General features: G+C 34.5%; 1 protein-coding gene and 2 non-coding genes across 15 annotated transcripts in view; all 3 read right to left on the reverse strand.

Moving 5' to 3' along the window:
• The window catches only part of Cadps (calcium-dependent secretion activator 1), a 942652-nt gene that overhangs the window by 162849 nt on the left and 758518 nt on the right, over window positions 1-21285 (reverse strand). For 12 of the 13 annotated variants that reach the window (XM_069837911.1, XM_069837916.1, XM_069837915.1 and 9 more), the window contains 3 exons: window positions 9225-9245; window positions 7085-7273; window positions 2028-2164 (listed from right to left, as the gene is read on the reverse strand). In XM_069837911.1, the coding sequence (XP_069694012.1) occupies window positions 2028-2164; window positions 7085-7273; window positions 9225-9245 (347 nt within the window). The remainder of the gene's footprint in view (window positions 1-2027; window positions 2165-7084; window positions 7274-9224; window positions 9246-21285) is intronic. The other variant, XM_069837913.1, reaches the window with a different exon arrangement.
• TRNAN-GUU (transfer RNA asparagine (anticodon GUU)) lies at window positions 20733-20805 on the reverse strand. The gene has a single exon. It is a non-coding gene; the product is annotated as a tRNA-Asn (tRNA).
• TRNAN-GUU (transfer RNA asparagine (anticodon GUU)) lies at window positions 21019-21091 on the reverse strand. Its single transcript has one exon. It is a non-coding gene; the product is annotated as a tRNA-Asn (tRNA).

Raw genomic sequence — 21285 nt, forward strand, 5'->3', positions numbered from 1 at the left:
TTTCTAATTCCATTTATTAACAATAGTTGTTCATTTGTTCCATGCACGTGCATTGTATAGTTGGGCCTTTTTTCTGTACGAGTGCATGGAATAGTCTTGACTCTTAAACTATCACTTGCTAGGAGCCAGTACGTGGGAACTACGTGACAACCATAAGAATCACACTGTGTATGATTTATGATCCTTGTTCTTTATTGACAGTTTATCATGATATGCAAGCTGCTTATATTTTAATGATTAATAATATAAATACACATTTTCAGTAAACACAGATGTTGCTTGTTAGACATCATCATCATCATCATCATCATCATCACCATCATCATCATCATCACAATCACTACCACTATCAAGACCATCATTACCAACATAGACATTGTCATCAATGAATAAATGAATGAATGAATGAATAAATAAATAAACAAACAAGCAAATTAGTGTGACAAACAATCAACCAACCAAGCAGTCAGTCAGCTCAATCTTTCGAAAGAAATGGATGGGCAAAACCATGTTATCACTACAATGAGTTTACAGATTTTCTATCAACACTATGCAAAAAACCTTTAGCTGTGGAAAGTCATTTATGACTGAGATACTATAACGAGAAAATGAGGCAATGGGAAACTAGGAAGTGGAACCAAGAGGATTGATGAATGAATGAATGAATGAATGAATAAATAAATAAATAAATTACACAGAATAAAATAAATAAATACATAAAATTCTGTTGTAACATTTGTCTCAGGCTGTCCGTGAAACTAGCATTCAAAGTTAAGACAGAACTCTGTCACTCAATTGAGCACTCATGAGCAATTTTTATAAAATTAATTTCTGTATGGCCAGTACATTAGTTTATATTTCAGTTTAGATATCTTCTAACTCGGAATGATCAAACAGATAATATACAATATCAAGGTAATCTTCAGCATTATTGTTAACTTGAATCATACACACTGAAAAAAATCAACCCAAATAATGTAACACACAAATATTTTCGGAAGTTTTATCAATTTTTTAGAAGTAAACTACAATAAAATCTAAAATTTCTCCCAGAAATTGAAATAATATTCCAAACAAAAATTTGTCAGTACATAGTAGTCAATCAAAATTCGTACTGAGTTTGAAATGTGCACTAAGAGAAATTAATAATGTTACCAAATTTTACTGACTGCAGAATTAAATAATAAATTACAAAATGTTAATAAGTTTAGCTCATTTTTAATAAAAATCACCTGTCCTACATAAGGAAGTTGAAACTTTTTCAATAGTATATTATCATATGGTATTTATATTTGGGGAAATAGCAGTAGCATATCCAAGATTCTCATTCTCCGGGAGGGGGGGGGGGGAAGCTTTACGCATTTTAACAGGGTCAGCATATGACGCTCATTGTAGACCACTATTTATACAAGAAAAAATTATAACGGTCATAAATTTATATATATATATATATATATATATATATATATATATATATATATATATATTCCAATGTCTAATGAAAATTAAGAAAAATCTTAACACTTATTACCTAAAACAGAAGTTCACCACTATAATACAAGGTACAATTATTGTCTTTCAGAACCTAGAATTAGATTAAGTAAAAAAAAAAGGTTCAATTTTATTATTGTAACATTGTTTAATAAGTTACCACAAAAGGCACATGGTGCAAGTTATATACAATTTAAATCTGTTTTGTGTAACTAGTTAATCAACCATCCATTCTATAGTATTAGTGAATTTCTTGACTCTACTGTAAATGTATTCTAAATTTCTAAGCTGCATTGCTCTGTACTATTACGATTATTATTAGTACTGGTTATTGTTATTATTATTACCAGTATTGTTATTTCATTTGTATCGTTGTATTCATGTGTTTTTACATTTTACGTCAAATATTATTTTATATCGCTTGTAATTTAGCATATTTGATGTCTACTGCAACAAACTGTTGCTCATAACATTAATAAATGATTGACTGATTGATTGATGAATTGATTGATTGAAACACTGAAGCATTACCATACCAGAGAGCAATATGGATCGTTAAGTCTATAATCCAATGTTAATGTCTGTAGCATTTTGAAGAGAGAAGCATGATCAAATTTACAAGGATCTGCAGATATAAATTCTTCCATTCCATGTTTCCTTGCCCTGTCTGCATCTGAAAAACAAAGGGAAAAAAATAAAATTAAATATTTTCACGTTGCATATTTTAAATCTGATGAAAAAATAAGGAACAAAATATTTCTTTACAATATATTTTATTTTTTATTATTATTTTATAAAGAATTTATTAACAGAGATTTAAAAAAAAACACTGCTTGTTATATACATATTTTCAAGTGTGTGAATCCAATTTTTTCACGTTAATTTTTCTGTTAAAACTTTTAAATATTCTGAACATTCAATGTAAACAGAATTAATTATAAGGTGTATAGAACTTACATAAATTTACCACTGCATATACACCTACATGAATATAAATAATCATTAACTTGTCAATATCTCTCAGAAATGAACAGTATTTGTTTCTATGAGACACCAATAATCATAACAGGTACATTTTGAGCTTCATCATAAAGTGATTATTAAAGTTTTCCGATATAGTTCTGAGTATAAACAGAAGTTCCATAACAGTTTCACTTAAAATTACGCAGAACAAAATTATATTTTGCTGAATATCTCACACAAATGAAAAGAAGCTTAAAGAGAATGGTTTGCACAGCACTGCAATATGCCAATTTAAAGCTTGAGTTCCTTCTATATGTTAACCGTCCTGCTACTCAAGGGGGGGTAATAAGATTATCCACTGATGATTTTTCAACATAATTTTCATTCTCCTCAATATATATTTCTTTTTTATTTTATTTTATTTATTTTTATTTTATTTTATTGTGTTATTTTACGACGCTGTATCAACATCTAGGTTATTTAGAGTCTGAATGACATGAAGGTGATAATGCCGGTGAAATGAGTCCGGGGTCCAACACCGAAAGTTACCCAGCATTTGCTCGTATTGGATTGAGGGAAAACCCTGGAAAAAACCTCAACCAGATAACTTGCTCCGACTGGGATTCGAACCCGGACCACCTGGTTTCACGGCCAGACGTGCTGACCGTTACTCCACAGGTGTGGACTATATTTCTTAAATTCCATGTATTTGTCCAATACATGTCTACCAACATTCTGGAATAAGAATAACACGAAATGAATGAACTGAATAAGCAGCCTGGCACAGAAGATTTTTTTTATTGGAGCCCGAAAGTGACAACAACGTTAAAGAATCATCTGACACAGGTATTTTAAAATCTAAAAATGGTCTAATATGGTACTCTTTACCTCTCCGTCAAGGAAGGAGACCAGCACATAACATTGTTCGTGATAAACCTGGCTTGATAAATCACAGTAAGGATGCAGATTCCATATTGAAAATGTTTTCTCTCTTTTTCCCTGGAAACTTGCTTGATATAATATGTAAGCATACTGTACCAATGATAAAGGTCGAGAAGTTTTTGAGAAATATAATAAAATCCATCCAGAGAATCCCAAACTGTGGCAAAATATGACAAGGCTAGAATTACTGGCATTTATTTCTATTTTGTTATCTGCAGGAAAGATTCACGAAAATCGTACTAGTGTTTCCGAGTTATGGACCACACACCCTGCCTTCCAAAATCCATTTTTCACAGCTGTAATGCCACATACCAGGTTCCAAATATTATCCGCAGTACTGAGATTTGATGACAAAAGAATTCATAATACTACAATTACAGAGACGAATGACAAGCTTCAGGCAATAAGAGAGATTTTTTATATATTTATGAATGTGTGCATAAATAATTATAGTCCTAATGAATACCCAACAGTTGATGAAAGACTAGCAACTTTTCGTGGTAACTGTCCATTTCGGGTTTACATAAAATTAAAGCCCGGGAAGTATGGTATTAAAATTTGGGTCTGTGCTGATCCTAAGAAAGGCTACCTACTGCCCATGTCTCACTTCCAGAGCTTTTCTTTGCGGGGCAAGACGCAGAGGGGGAGAGTGGGAGGTCCTGGGTACCGCATGTGCCTACTACTCTACGTTCAACACATTGGCCTTTTCGAGATTGCTTTCGTCAGTTATGGAACAAGATCAGCCATGGACAAGCGAATGTATAGGCTATCACCTCACAAAACAAATTACGTCCTACTCATCAATTCCTGTAACTAAACACTAATACCAGTGGTAGACTACAGTCTCTACTCGAAATTATCGACCTAATCATGATCATGTTGTCATGTGTACACATCTGTAAACTTTTCCCCTATGGCAGTGTTTCTCAAACTTTTTCCACCGCAAAACCCCTTTTAATCTAAAGTGTAACTGCGGAATCCTTGTGATATTTTATTAGTATTTAATAATTAACAGACAAGTGAAAGCTAGTATCTCAATAACTCTGTTCAGTGGGACGAATGTATTTGCTTTTTAAGCCTGCAGTCTGGTTTTATGGCGGAAAATTGTAGTCTCATTTCTACTGTACTTCTGCATTTTGTCTTTTCGGTATTTTGTTTTAGTGAACACATACGCAGAGAATCCAGTGATGAAAGTGATAAATATTATGGGTATTTTTCATTTTAGATGTTCATTAAACATTATTATTACGCATATTATTGGAATATTATTATTACGCATATTCTTGGATTATTATTATTATTATTATTATTATTATTATTATTATTATTATTATTATTACTTACTTACTCACTGGCTTTTAAGGAACCTGGAGGTACATTGCCGCCCTTACATAAGCCGCCATTGGTCCCTATCCTGAGCAAGATTAATCTAGTCTCTATCACCATATCCCACCTCCCTCAAATCCATTTTAATATTATCTTCTCATCTACGTCTTGGCCTCCCCAAAGGTCGTTTTCCCTCCGGCCGCCCAACTAACATTCTGTATGGATTTCTGGATTCGTCCATATGTGCTACATGCCCTGCCAATCTCAAACGTCAGGATTTAATGTTCCTAATTATGTCAGGTGAAGAATACAATGCATGCAGTTCTGCGTTGTGTAACTTTCTCCATCCCTCTTAGCCCCAAATATTTTCCTAAGCACTTTCTTCTCGAACACTCTTAACCTATGTTCCTCTCTCAAAGTGAGAGTCCAAGTTTCACAACCATAAAGAACAACCGGTAATATAACTGTTTTATAAATTCTAACTTTCAGATTTTTTTACAGTAGACTGGATGATAAAAGCTTCCCAACCGTATAATAACAGGCATTTCCCATATTTATTCTGTGTTTAGTTTCCTCCTGAGTATCATTTATATTTGTTACTGTTGCTCCCAGGTATTTGAATTTTTCCTCCTCTTCAAAGGATAAATTTCTAATTTTCATATTTCCATTTCGTACAATATTCTCGTCACGAGACATAATCATATACTTTGTCTTTTCGGGAGTTACTTCCAAACCTATCTCTTTACTTGCTTCAAGTAAAATTCCCGTGTTTTCCCTAATCGTTTGTGGATTTTCTCCTAACACATTCACGTCATAAGCCACCGGTGTGGCTCAGTCGGTTAAGGCACTTGCCTGCCAGTCTGAAGTTTCATTTGGGCGCGGGTTCGATCCCCGCTTGGGCTGATTACCTGGATGGGTTTTTTCCGAAGTTTTCCTCAACCGTAATGTGAATGCAAGGTAATCTATGGCGGATCTTCAGTCTCATCTCGCCAAATATCATTTCGCTATCATCAATCTCATCAACGCTAAATAACCTCGTAGATGATACAGCGTCGTTAAAGAACCAAGTAAAATAAAATGAAATATTCACGTCATCCACATAGACAAGCAGCTGATGTAACCCTTCAATTCCAAACCCTCTCTGTTATACTGGACTTTCCTAATGGCATACTCTAGAGCAAAGTTAAAAAGTGAAGATGATAGTGCATCTCCTTGCTTTAGCCCACAGTGAATTGGAAACACATCTGACAGAAACTGACCTATACAGACTCTGCTGGACGTTTCACTGAGACACATTTTAATTAATCGAACTAGTTTCTTGGGAAGACCAATTATTATTATTATTATTATTATTATTATTATTATTATTATTATTATTATTATTATTATCATTATTATCATTATCGTTGGTTTCATGTTATTATTGATTCATATTTTCGTAACATTTATATATTTTTATAGTATCCACTAAGTATAAAATAGCCACCGGAGCAGCCCAGTCGGCTAAGGTGCTTGCCTATCGATCCAGAGTTACGCTCGGGCGCGGGTTCGATTCCCGCTTGGGCTAATTACCTGGTTGGATTTTTTCCTAGGTTTTCCCTAACTGTAAGGCGAATGTCAGGTAATCTTTGGCGAATCCCTGGCCTCATCTCGCCCAATACCATTTCGCTATTATCAATCCCATCGACGAAAAATAACCTAGTAGTTGATACAATGTCGTTAAATAACAAGTAAAAATGTATAAAATAAAATTTAAAATCATATAGGGCTCACGGAACCCGGAACATTCTTAGAGAAATGCTGCTCTATGGTAATTCAGCAGTTGCCTAGTGGCCTAGTGTGTACATACATTTTAGGAAATCGCCATCAGAGATAACAGCGATAGTGGTAACCACAATTATAGTATCTAGTATTATAAACAGTAAAGACTCCTGCAATGGCATAGGATAATGTTTAAATAATGTTTTCAGAACATGTAATATGCTCCCGTGTCGCAAATTGTCTGTATGGTGTGAACTGACTGAGATGGTATAATGCATGTGCAGATATGATCAAAAGATACTTTGAAAATATTAGGTGCTCAATCTTTTTTGGAGCGACTGTACATTATGGAAGAAATAAAATATTTTGAATAATGGAGTTCTTTCTTTTTTCTCAGAGTCGAAATTGTGCTTAATAAAGAAGTAGAAAAGAAAAGATGGAATTGGAACGATATGTATGGGGGGGGGGGGATGCAAATTCCGCGCTTGCCCTATGTGCTTTATATATTAGATATGCCTCTTGAGACCACTTCTCATTATCAGAAGTCACAACTTATTCACTTGAAAAAATTTCATTGCATTATATGAAAGCTTACACTTACCTCCTTGAATTTTAGAAATAGTGGAATTTTTCCCAGCAGGCGTAACAGGTGGTGTGGGTTTGTGGGACTGTCCTGTAGCTCGATACATAGCCATCACCCACAAATGACATTCATTCTCATCATCACTGGCATATAATATGCTATCTCCTTCCTTGACTGCATTGAAGAAGAAACGACCTCCTTCCAAGTCTGCAAAGAAATTCATAACATATAATTTAAAAAAAATTACATATTTCCCTATCAATTTTCAAAACTGAAATTAAAATGGTGTCCGAGAAGAAAAAGGCCAAAGAGATGTACAGCACACTTTGATGATGATGATGATGATGATGATGATGATGATGATGATGATGATAATGACTACGACGACGATTACTACTATGAATTGAAATAAAACAATTTCGTTTACATAATTAACAAAAATAGTAATTTAATATACGATGGTCAATCATTAAGCAAACGTCAATGTTTGCTAAGGATTTTATGTATAACAAGTTAAATTTACAATGTTGAACAGCAAATTGATTATTATTTTTCTAGTCTCCTGCACAATTTATACACTTATCCCACAATGGTGTGAGCTTGAAGATTCCCTCACAAGCAAACATTCTGATGGGGGCAGATAAAAAAGTTATTCTTTTCTTTCACCATGTTAATAATGTCAAAAGAAGTGCTTATACAAATTTTGGCCACTCGATCGCAATTATGAGGGTCTTTCTGTTAAGAAAACACAATTTCATTGGAAAAAATTATTGGAATAGACACACCAATTGTTGGGCTATTTTTCAACATATTCTCCACTGGAATTGAGACATCTGTCATATCATGGAATAGACAGAGAAGTGCAGACAGCTGACAAATGCTGGTTTCAATCCCAGACGGCTGACTTCTATGATACAAGGATATAAAAATTGATCCCATAGTATGACAAATATCTCAATTCCAGTGGAGGATATGTTGACAAATAGCATAATTGCTGTATCTGTTTCAATAAATCTGTCCATGCAATTGTGCTTTCTTTCTGTAAAAATCACTTTTTGGACGGTCTCGTAATTGTGGTCGAGTAGCCAAAATTTATATAAGCATTTCTTTTGACATTATTAACATAGTGAAAGAAAAAAAATTAACTTTTTTTATCTGCCTCTATCAGAATGTTTGCTTGTCAGTAGAAATCCAGCCTCTGATGTTCCAACCAATCTTGAACAGCATCCTGTACAGTTGCACCATCCAGAAATCTTCTTCCTTTAAGATGTTTCTTCAGTGCCCAAATAAATGAAAACTGAATGGAGCTAGATCCGGGCTGTAAGAAGAAGTTCTATAATGTTTCAGTGAAAGGATTGCAAATGTTCCCGTGTTTGCTGTGCAATGTGACGTCTGGCATTATTGTGAAGAAGCATAACAACTCTGGATAGAAGATTCTTCCTGCGAATTCCATTCTCCATGAACTCAAGGTGAAGTGGCATTGGATCCTGGGCAGTGTGTACACACAATAAAAAAAATAATTTCCCCTAGCATGCAAGGAAATATTATCCAAGGAACCTTACTTAATGATCAACCCTCGTACACTAGAAACTGAAGATATGTTGGAGATCTGCTTATTACAGATTATATGAATTTCCTTAATTTTCAAACTAAATTATCGCATAACTATTAAAAAGTTCAGAAATGAAGAAATAAATCTGACAAATTTATAAAATTGTGTTTCAATTTGCAAATATGTATAACAGTAACTTGAAATATCTTTTGTATAAATGAAATGAGTTAAGACTCCACCCAGAGAAAGGAATGTTGGAATTCTGTGGTGTTGGAACATTTCATATGCGCGAAATCCATTTATTAATTAGGACGCATAGTTGTAATTAAAAATGTTTCATAAAAACAACTCAAATTATAAACAATTGCTTCATCAGTTATTTTTCAAATATAAGTATCTCACTTCAATTTTGAGAGTTATTGGAAATTGATAACTCACTCACTCATTCACCTACCAATCCACTCACACTTACTGACTCTTCCTATTTTTCGAAAATTCCGTATTATAAATTATAATGACGTTGAAAGAGGTGAGTAATGTTACTGTAACAATAATAAACAATCCAGTATTTATTGGTGAAAGTGAACTAAATGAACACTGACTTACCCATTCCAACCATGAGGTTTGCTGTAAAAAATAAAGATATTTTAATAAAATTTCATTTATTTTTAATACAAAGAAAAATAATAGAAAAATATAAAGAAAACTTCTTATTCATATTCATATTTCCACTACATTAAGATAATATGATGAAGTACTTTCAGCCATCACACTGACTTCCCTACTGGGATCTCAAAGTCAAATTTGTAGTGCAAAGTGCAATGTATCGTTGGGTATTCCCATTCCCCTTTCAAGTTCCATTACTTCTCCATTCACTATCATTCAACATGTTGTACTGTCCATGTGATATAGTCATGGATCTAATCTTCTACAACAGATGAACTATTACTCATCCATGGAAATACTCATGGGTTTGATCCAGTGGACCTAGGAATAAATCTCACTGTACACGCAAGTACACCCACAGTACTGGTATGTATTAACGTAATGCAATCACAAAGGCTGTGTACAAGACATCTGTCTTCAAATTTTGTTTTACAAAATCTTCTGAACTTTCATAAGGTTTCATTTTAACGAACCTCAATTTCAGAAGGATTTTGAAATTTTACATTTCTTTTAGGGGACGATAATAACAGATACCGGTAACTGAAGTGAAATTTAAAGTGTTATCTCAACCTGTAAAAAAACAGTACAAGACCTGAAGAATTATTGTGAGTATACAGCTGTATATTTTTATACTATTATTTGTATTGTTACTGAATTTCGGATATACGTATTTACACACATTTCTCGTATGTACTGAATTATGAGTCTCTTAAGTCTGCATACACAAGAAATTAAACAAAGTGTATATAATGATAATGACATAATAATAATAATGATATTAATAATAATAATAATAAAATTATAATAATAATAATAATAATAATAATAATAATAATAATAAAATAAAATTCACCAACAAAAAAAAAATGGAACCCCTTTGAAAATTTCCTGTTCCTTTGTAATGTATATGAAATATTTAGTAGTAGTGTGATAAAAATATTACTTAAATATTGTGAAACATTTAATAAAATTAATTCATTTTGTGGCATAATGCAATAACCAATGTTATTTCTCTGAAAGCTCAAACTCTGCACTATTAATGTTGATTATAAAAACAACTATTCTGTAATTTAAACTGCCTATAGCTCTTAAGCAGCCCTTTGAGATTTTACCAACTTCGGTTGTTCTTGTACATAAAAGTACAGAGTATTTTCAGCTGATTGCACAACTTATCTCAGTTTGATGAAAAATTGAGATTGGTTGTTCTTGAATTAAGCCACAGACTTTACTTTACAATTAAAAAAAAAAAAAAAGAAAAAAAAAAAAGAAAAAAAAAAAAAGAAACCTGCAACATAACTGTAACTCATTACAAAAGAACACATAGTTTTCAAAGTAACTCTCTAAATATTTTGAGATATATTTAGTAAAATATAATGTAGTAATTAGAAAATAAAAAACTAATGTATAAGCACAAAGATTTGAACCGAGGACCTTATGCATACTGATCTGAGGTGCTACCAACTCATCTATCCCCGTTGTTGGCGTACAAGCTGCAACTGCAAAGCAATCAAGAAACCTGACAACAGCAATATTTTAAACTTCTGTGGAATGAGGGAAATACTTGATTGTCTATGCCTACACTAATGTATGTTGTAGTGTATTCTTCAAATCCTGTTACTAGATGTAATTTTAATTAAATATCACGTTTCCAGGTCACTACTACCCCTGTCAGAATTAAACTTTGCTTACCGATATGCTATCTTGATTAGATGTTGGTTAGCAAAGATCAATAAATTATAAGATTGTAACTTTAACCCTCTTGTACGAAAGAAGGCAGTAGTAAGCAGCTAGAACACCAGTTTCTTCAAACGAAATTAGGAAGTGGTACAAAATCTCTTGACTGATAAGAAGTTACCCTGTTAGAATTTCATGGGTGATGCATATAAAATTATGCCATGTTCTGTAATTCAGTAGTGTCAAATTTAATTAGAGCTTTAATTTCTAAGATATTTAAAATCATGAACTCGTAATACATATCTGAAATATGCTAGAACATGTTAGATATATTTGCATGTATTCATAATAAAAATAATAAGAATTGTTACCTTCTGCTTATGGAAAACCTGCAAGTGCGTAACTGTTGGCAATAATATAGATAGGGATAATAAAAATGTAACAATAACAACTAAGCAACAAGTAATATTAACAATGCATTTTTCGAATATAAAAGTTGCTGTAGCAAGTGCAGTTTCATTGTCATCGATAATCAGCACACATTGTACAAAGTGATCAGAAGAGGTACAGACAGGAGCGACGGGGTTTTCACTGTGTGCTTCTAATGCTCTCACAGTGAGAAATGGTGGGCCGGCAGAGGCAATGACGCAAACATGTACGTGTTTGTCCTTGCTTGTGTCAAGGTTAACAAATCAATCTCCAAGTGGCGAGTGACATGGTACATAGTGCGGCATATTTTACGGTGTTTTCTTGTGCATTTAAAGTGAAAGTGTGAATAAGTGTGAACTGCATAATGGCTAATTAAATGTTTACTGCTGAACAACGTGTATATATTTATGATTCATATGTGTCAACCTAGTTTGCTAGCCACGTACGAAGGCGGTTTGAAACATAATTCCAAGGTGTAAAAATTCCATCACGTACGACAATCCATAATCATTATAATAAATTTCAAGGAAACAGGACGTATTCAACCTAAGAAACAAAACAGACAGCATAGGGTTCTCACAAAAGAAACATTAGATGACAGTGGTTATCGACTGGAACAGTCTCTTAGAAAATCACTTAGGCATCTTTCACCAAATACTCTTCAATAATAATACTGAAAATTTCACGGTAAAAGTGGCGAATGACTCGTCAGCAGTGGCTGCTCATACATATTTAATGCCTAGTGCCAAAATGAGTGGTAGATCCAGGATACCCTAAGGGGGAGTGTAATTCTTTCTCCTACTATTTCCTCCCTGGATCTGCCTATGGTCTAAACCAAAGACAAGAAATAAGCAATAATAATAATAATAATAATAATAATAATAATAATAATAATAATAATGAGAGACGAGAATTCCATGGAAATGCATGTTTTATAGGAACATAGGACATAGCTCAAACTTTGTACTTATCCATTTCATTACTTTCCGGTTCCAAATATATGTACTTTTCCCATGCATATTTCCATGTTTTCGACTTTTTAGGGATAAAAACATGCATAATGCATATTTAGGTAATTTTTAGCTTAATAATGCATATAATATACATTACATTCAGGTTAAATGCATGTTTTAATGGTTTTGTGTGGACACCTCAGTTTCTCGATTTTATGTCCTATATTTTAGCTTCAGGTATCAGGATTGAAGAAGAAAAAGAAAAAAAAAATAAATAACAGAAAAATTAAATAAAATGTTAAGATTTTCAATATAAGGTGTTAGAGGACCTTTCCCTGGACGGAAGTCCACTTTTACAACAATTTACCGACGACCCTCTATACACTGCGTGTCATAAATGAATTTATTACATTGGATATTTTGAGAATAGTAAGTAGAGAGGAAATATAGAGGGTTCAAGGAAATTGCCGACAAATAATTTAGTTCAAAAGCATCCTCTTTCAGGGAGGTTGTAAATTTTCTTCCTTTTCTAGTACAAGTAGCAATTTAGATTCTTCTAAAATTGGAATCAACGTTAAACTGTGTTTGCAGTGTGTGAATATCGTAAGTTCTTAATGTGCTTATTTATTCTGTTTGTGCGTGTTAATGTGGTTCTAATATGTTTCCAATTTAAAGATTCCGAAAGTGTACTCTTTACACAGTGGATTAAAGAAAAGGATTTTATTAGTTAAGATGAGGATGTCGTATTTTGCGATTGTTGGAGTAAAGAGTTAAGCAATGCTGTTCTGTTTCCGAATATTTTATATGACAATTTGTTCTTTGTAAAAAAAAATTACAAAACTTGTTTAAAATAATTATTAAATTACGATGTCCGTTTTTAAATCGTATCTAGGTAACCGTAAGTCTATTATAATTTCAGATGAAATGTACTAAAAAATTTCAAGTCGACCAGCATGTCGCATCTGTTTCACATATTGCAAGAATGCAACAAAAGAAAGAATCTTCAAAGAATTTCATAGATCCCTCAGTTATGCCCGTGGGAAAGTGGATGTTGCGGCGAAAAACAAATTGGACAGGGTCATAAATGCTAACCCGGACTGCGGATTCTTTTGTTCAGTGAAGGTTATTTGTGGCGAAAACTTGAATGAAGAATTTGACCTGACACTGTCACAAATATGTTCATTGAAGTTTAAACCCGTTAACTTCTTGCAATATAGAGAGGTCATTCTCTGCCTACAAAAACATATTGACTGAACCTCACAGAAACCAATTTAAAAATGTTGTTAGGTTTTTAACTGTGCAAAAAAAGTGAAGTGAAATAAGACATTTGAACCAAAAATAAAAGTGCATATTTTAATGTATTTTTCGCTTGATCATGCGTATTTTATTCTTTGACAGTGCATGAATGCATGCATATTTTGGAATTTTATAGTGCATGAAATTCTCGTCTCTAATAATAATAATAGTAATAGTAATAATAATAATAATAATAATAATAATAATAATAATAATAATAATCACTCACCAAAATTTATACAATTGGAGCACTTGAGCACTTTTGTTGACCAGGTTAATATGCGCGATAGATAAAACCCATTCGCCAATTCTTCTGACTTGAAAATAAATCCATCATTTTTTTGTTGAAGTTGTCTATTTTGCAAACAAAACTCCTCAGATTCATCGTGCCCTCTTAGTGCTAAATCTAGTCCCCACAAAATCGTATGCAATTTATTAAATTTAACACATACCTATCTGTTTTTATCATCTTGCTCATTGTGTTTTGCAATCGCGAGTCTGTAGTGTGAATTTAACTGATTTTCAATGTTCGTTTTACCCAGCATAGAGAAACTGAAGACGTTATTCATATTAACCTTTGACTTATGATGTGTTTTTATTTTACCCCATAAATGTACTAAATCTGTCACACCCACTTTTGACCAGCTAAGTTCACCTCCGAACAGAACACACGGGAAACAGAAGAACGCATTTTTCACATCACATCCACACAACCAGTTGTTTTTTAAATAAATATCTGGGTTGAATTTGCGAGATCTGTTAACTTTAGCACTTTGCTGCTTTTGATGAATATTTAAGTGCGGTGTAGGTCTGCCTAATTATTTAACACGAAGTTTGTTTTCATATGTTAATGTTAAAAACGGAGATTTCAATAAAGCGCCAACCGAATTCATTTTTTCACAGTACACAACACGATAACACGACCATTATTATGATGACAACCTCACGACTTAACATATTCACACTACAATTGGTACTGTTGGTAGAAATAATAAAGTGAAAACTTTATCAAGCCAATTTTTCAAGAAACCGGGAGAGATTTTATTATCTTATTGTTGCAGTCTTCACTCTAAGAAACTTGTTCCAACAAAGCGGAAGGACAGACAGAGCGCGAGATAGTAAGGGATTGGCGTAGTAAATGGGGATGTATACAGTTTTACAAGCAGTTCAAAAGCAAGCGGCAATTTGTGCCTGGCACATTTTAGATCATGCTTTAGATGCTGAAAAGGACGAGCGAACATGAAGATTGCGCGCGCATCCCATTATATTTCTTATGGGATGTAGTGCCTGGCACAGATCTATCCTCCAAACACTGGTTACAACGTATTTCGCTGCAAAGATCATATTGACGGTAGAGACTGTATAAGCGTAACTTGTTTCTCTCAGGTTTTGCGCGGAAAATATGAATTCTCCTTTTCCTTCTGTGTTCTGGTAGTGCCATGGCACAACGGCACTACCTCTAAAGCTGCCCCTGCTCGTCAGTGCTATTTAGTGGCAAGGATTGTAGGCAGCAAAGATGACGTATCACATAGTGCAGTGAACTGTGATGTGAGTTTCGTTCTTCAACAAACACGTGGTGTTGTAAGGATTATTCTCATTGTTGTTGCACAAAATATCAGTTGAATGTGTAATTAACTGTTTGTTCCATGTTTTGTAAAAACTACACTTGGCAAAAGATGCCAAATCTTTCTTCAGATTTGCAAAAGAGAGAGATAAGAAGTAGTCATATAAACACCAGTAGAATATTGCTTTTCTGTTATAAGATAATGATGATGATGATGATTATTATTATTATTATTATTATTATTATTATTATTATTATTATTATTATTTTACTACTATAATGCTTCTACTACTACAGTTATTTGCTTGTCTTTTAGGTGTGCTATATCCATATGCATAGATAAATGTAAAAGACAAAGCCTAGAGTCCTAGACGAAACGTTTAAAATTAGAGGGACGAAGTATCTGTACAAAAGTCACAGAATATATTAGATCACTAAACTTTAGATAATGGGATTTCAATAAACATAATTTAAGGGTAAGTAAAAATAAAGTGTAATTGGGAGAGTATACCAAAGCTTCAAATCAGTCATTGATCTGTTAATTTTGAATACGGTACTTTGTTCTTAATAATGGACTGAAGAGAACAGTCACTTCTTAATAGAATTTAACAGCTCCTTCTTCCGAAAATACGGTTAAAAATCAAAGTGCAATGAAAGAACCGCGAAGGTCCCAAAGAAACATATTAGATCTTGCATCGAGGAGGCTGCGAGTTCTCTGACAGACAGACAGAAATGACAGACAATACTCCTATACCATGCAATTAGACAGTGCATTAGCAATGACATAATTCTCTAAGTTAACTGAATCAGCTACTAAACTGCATAACAGATTAATTTTTTCAACTTCTTTACTGTGTTAATTTTTAGGAAATTACCTGGCTGACTAGTTTCGAAGTGTTGTTCTTCATTGTCCAAAGCCTAGCGAAGATTCCGAGCTATCTTCTGATTTCCTGTTGTGGTGGGGTGTATTCATGATTGTGTCGAAAAGGGTGTGTGTTTTGAAATTGAGTTGAGTGTTCAGGATATGCTGGAGTGTGTTTTTGTATGTTCGTAAATTTCATATTATTCTAGAGCGTCAAGTTTCTGGGTTTTTGGCTGGATGTGTAGTATTTTCATGTCAGTATCTATGTTGCTGTAGTTGTGATTGGCGTTTGTGAAGTGTTCTGCGAGGGTTGAATTGTTGTGTAGTTTGGTTATGACTGTAATATGTTCCTTGTAACGTGTTTGAAATGATCTTCCAGTCTGCCAAATGTAGAAATCGTTGCAACTATTGCATGATACTTTGTATATTTCTGTTAAGTTGTATTAATTTGTGTCTTGTCTGTGTTGTAAGATGTTTTTGTAGTGTGTTCTGTGTTCTCTATTCAATGTTGTATTTTACTTTCTTGAATAATGATGCAATTTTGTATGTATTCTTGTTTTCGTATGTTAGTGTGATGTATTTGTTTTGTTTTTGCGTTTCTGTTGCATTTTCTTGTTTGCATTTAGTCTTTCTTATTATGATGAGGTTGTACCCATTTTCCTGTGCTATGTACTTGATAGTGTGTATTTATTTCTTATAGTCTTGTTGGCTCATAGGAATGTTGATGATTCTGTGTATCATGGATCAGAATGCTGCGTGTTTGTGTTGTGTGGGGTGATTGGAGGTGTTGTGTCTGTGTATCATAGTGGTAGTGGGTTTCCTGTATATTTTGAATATATCTTTGTTGTCTGTTTTTGTTATTGTTATGTCTAAGAAATTTGTGGATTTGTTGTTTTCTGTTTCTAGTGTGTAGTGTAGTTTGGAATATATTTTGTTTATGTGCTTGTGTAGGTTTTCAATCTGTCTTTTGTTTCCTTTGTATAGTATTTGTATGTCATCTACGTATCTGTGCCAGTAAATGATGGTGTCTGCATGTTTGCTGTTGTCCTTGTTTACAGTCGCGCTCAAACCTCCTGACGTTTCGCGAAAGCCAGTAACATGCGAGCGCGATGTTGTCACAACTACTCTCTCCATCTCTGTCACTCAGCGGCAGTAGTTTTAAAACTGTGGAGCGCGACCCTTTACCTGAGGTTGGTCTGATAGGGAGATGTAGAAGAAATAATAATAATATTTATTATTATCTTCAGATTGCATCGAATGAAATTAAAAGTCACAAAATATAGAAAAATTAGTTGAGTCAGACGTAACTCGCTGAATTTATATCAGTTTTGTAAGTTTTACTTTTATTAGGGTTAATGAAGTTGTTGAATAACACAAAGGCGCAGCTTGATCAAATAAATTGAACGATAGGATTAATTTGAAGTAGTAGGCCCTAATTTTCTGTAGCCTACAAATGAATTGATTGAATTGACATGGCCCTAAATAGCATTATGTCCATGCAGTCAGAGCACATTCTTACAATAATAGCGGTTATTATATGCCTGTGTTCTGTTTAAGGAAAATGATGAATTAATAAAATGTACCTTTTGTGCTGCAAATTTCTACTCCAGTGGCAGAGCTAATGGTGAGCCAACATCGTCATCGTCAGCCCCCTCACCATCAGTTTCACTGTCATCTGTGTCACTGTCATCTGTGTCACTGTCTTCTTGTAAATTAATGACCACTGGTTCTAAAATGCTTTCCCGGCCTAACTCTTTAGCGAAATCTTCCTCTAGTAATTTCACCGCGTGTTTCACGCATTTTCAAGTTCCTTATTTACAAGTTCTTCCACATCTGACATTTTGAAAGTTTTGTTGTTTCTAGCGACCTCCCTTTTCACCTGGGCCCAAATTAGTTCTATTGCACTATATTGGCAATGATAACGTGGGAGTCTTATCACTTCATGCCCCATTTCATTGGCCAGCTGATCAAGTTCATACATTTTTTCACTGCTTTTGAAAGGCAACACTTTTTCCAAAAGTTCTGACTTAGTGTCTGAGGGAGAAAAACTAACACCTTTACTTTTCAGCCATTCACTGATTTCATCTTTTTTAGAGGAGGTATTTGGTGGTCTATTAATGCTAACGGAATGGTATGGAGCATTGTCCATTATAATTATACTCCCTTCCTCTAGATGATTTAGAAATCTGTTTAAGAACTGATGATTGTGCCGTCATTTCTTCGTGATAATCACTGGTTTTCTTTGATCTGAATACCCATTTACTACCTGGAACAAAAGCTGTTTCAGCTGATCCTACATGGCAAACAATAAGTCTACCTCCCTTTCCTAAAGACACTTTAAGACCTCCATTTCTATTTGAGTCTTGCCAAACATATTTCAGAGAATGATTTTTGTTGACCCACGTTTCATCAAGGTAAAATGTGGGTCGAGTGTCACCTGATGATCTGATCATGTGCATTTTGCGCAGAAACGTCAGTCTTGCAGCAACAATATCATTCTGTTCCATTAGATATTTTTGCCCATCATTGGTTTTCCTGTAGCGGAATCCCAACCGATTCAATAATCTTTTAGTGAAAGAAACTGAACCTGAGTAATTAAATTTTTTTCTAAGCAGTACGGTTAGTTTGTCAGCTGTCGGAAATTTTCCATTATTGTAAAAGTAAAAAATTGTATGTCGTACGTCTTTTTGGAAGTTGTCTAGATTTGTAACTCTTTTAGAAACATTCATATGCTTTCTAGGAGAATGGAACAATTTATCGGCACCCTGTGTTTGCGCTCTTTTAATGTCTCTGCATACATGGGACACTGTAGACACACTTAAAGAACACGCCTCGGCAGTCAGTGCTTGACATTTTGAAAAGTTAAGATTTTTACGCATTTCTTCAGAAGAGTATTTCCTAAAGAAATTATAAACACTAAACACCATTTTCCGAATTTTACTGCCATATCCACTCGATCCACCATTCCCACTTGCACTGGGCTCACTAAGAGACATAATTGTTTTGAGAATGCCAAATTGCCAACACACGAAAAAGATATTATATTACACTTTCATATACCGTACTTTAAACAGAGCCATCTGCACACAACACCATCAGAAATCGAACTGACATTTCAATTTAGTAGTCTCTCTTCTCTCCTCTCACAAACAGATAACTCTGTTTATGTTCTGAAGGGACCCTTTGTTTGAAGCTGTAAGTTTATGGTTCTCAAAATTCTTACATATGATAAACATTCCTTATCGCATCGCAGCTGTATAAACATCGTCCACTACTTCATTGCTGGAAGTCAGCACAAAGCAATGAGACAGAGGCAACTGTGACGAAAAAATCTTACGAAATTACGATGGTCAGAAACAACTCTCTGATTCATTAGAAATCCCATCATCCACATTAAAGACAATAATAAAAAATCTCTACAGCTGTGATGTCGGAAGGATGTAAGCGCAAGAGAGTGAAGTGTGATAAACATGAGAACTTGGAAACACGCACACGACAAATAACTATAAATTACTTTTTTAGATAGAATTGAGTACAGTACATATTGTAAATGTCTTTGACGTACAATACAGTAATTACATAATGGAGTAATACTGTATTACTTTTCATGAATCATGTATTTCCATAAAGAAAAATGCTAATAGATACTGTATATAATGAAAATTACAAAGTATACCCGTCTAATACGCCATCCCGATTAATACGAGGTTTACATGCGGTCCCTTGAACAGCGTCTTATCGGGGTTTTATCATATTAACCCATAAAATTGGAACCACTGGGGATGGAAACGTGATTTTTGTTTCTATGTGTTCAGAAAACATTAAGCATTCATCATATATACATGCAGGGTCCCAACAACATACCAATTTTCCCAGTGCACTTATTTGATTTTGAGATTTCTAAGCGGCGGGTCTGCGTAGCCCATATGTTGCAACGCAGCACTGCCGCTATTGGCTATCGCCGATAAGCAGACACACCTGCAAACGTCAGGAGGTTTGAGCGCAACTGTAGAATGTGTGTCTGTTCTATGTTGTGTATGACCCACATTTAATATTTTTCTCAGGCGAAGCATGGTTATGTGTGTTCACAAAACAATCGTTATTGTAGTGCTGAGAAACCTGATATCATTCATGAAGTATCCACTCCATGACGACAAAATTGGTAAGGTAAGCGATGAGCGGAGAAAGAATTATAGGGCCCATTTTCTTTCAGAATACAGTTTCTTTCCCTTACATATGTTCATACCATTTTGAGCCCCTTCTTTAGAGAATTAACCGACAGGGAATGTGATTTCACATTCTTCCAACAAGACTCAGCCACAGCTCATACAGCCAATATTTCGATGCGAGAAATTGAACGTGTTCCAGCAGGGTAGAATTATTAGTAGGGATTTGTGGCCCCAAAAATGTGTGGACAATGACGACGGCCAGTTTCAGCACCTCCATCAATAAAGTTCGTAAGTAAGACACTTTTTAAAATAGTTGCAGAAACTTGTATGGTTGTATCACTGTGACTCTGCATATCCATTGCCCGCCAGTGCATCAGCAGTGCACATGAAAACCCTGTTGCTTCTGTCCACACCTCATCTGATCACTTTGTATATTGTTCCTCAAAGACTGCCACATACCAGAAACACTAAAATTATTGAATAATTTCGAGGGAAAAATTGTTCCGGGGCCGGGTATCGAACCCGGGACCTTTGGTTTAACGTACCAACGCTCTACCAACTGAGCTACCCGGGAACTCTACCCGACACCGATTCAATTCTTCCCTCTATATCCACATACCTCAAAGTGGGCTGACAACCGTCAAGCAACCAACTTCGAGTGCACACTAACTCCATGTGACTTACATTGTGGTTTTCTGTTAACGAACAGTGACGTGTATTATGCAAATCAAGATTTCAGGTATAACTCCCTGTAAAGTTGATTTGAATAATTTCGAGGGAAAAATTGTTCCGGGGCCGGGTATCGAACCCGGGACCTTTGGTTTAACGTACCAACGCTCTACCAACTGAGCTACCCGGGAACTCTACCCGACACCAATTCAATTCTTCCCTCTATATCCACATACCTCAAAGTGGGCTGACAACCATCAAGCAACCAACTTCGAGTGCACACTAACTCCGTGTGACTTACATTGTGGTTTTCTGTGAACGAACAGTGACGTGTATTATGCAAATCAAGATTTCAGGTATAACTTCCTGTAAAGTTGATTTGAAT

The sequence above is a fragment of the Periplaneta americana genome, chromosome 10, assembly GCF_040183065.1.
Source record: "Periplaneta americana isolate PAMFEO1 chromosome 10, P.americana_PAMFEO1_priV1, whole genome shotgun sequence".
Lineage (NCBI taxonomy): Eukaryota > Metazoa > Arthropoda > Insecta > Blattodea > Blattidae > Periplaneta > Periplaneta americana.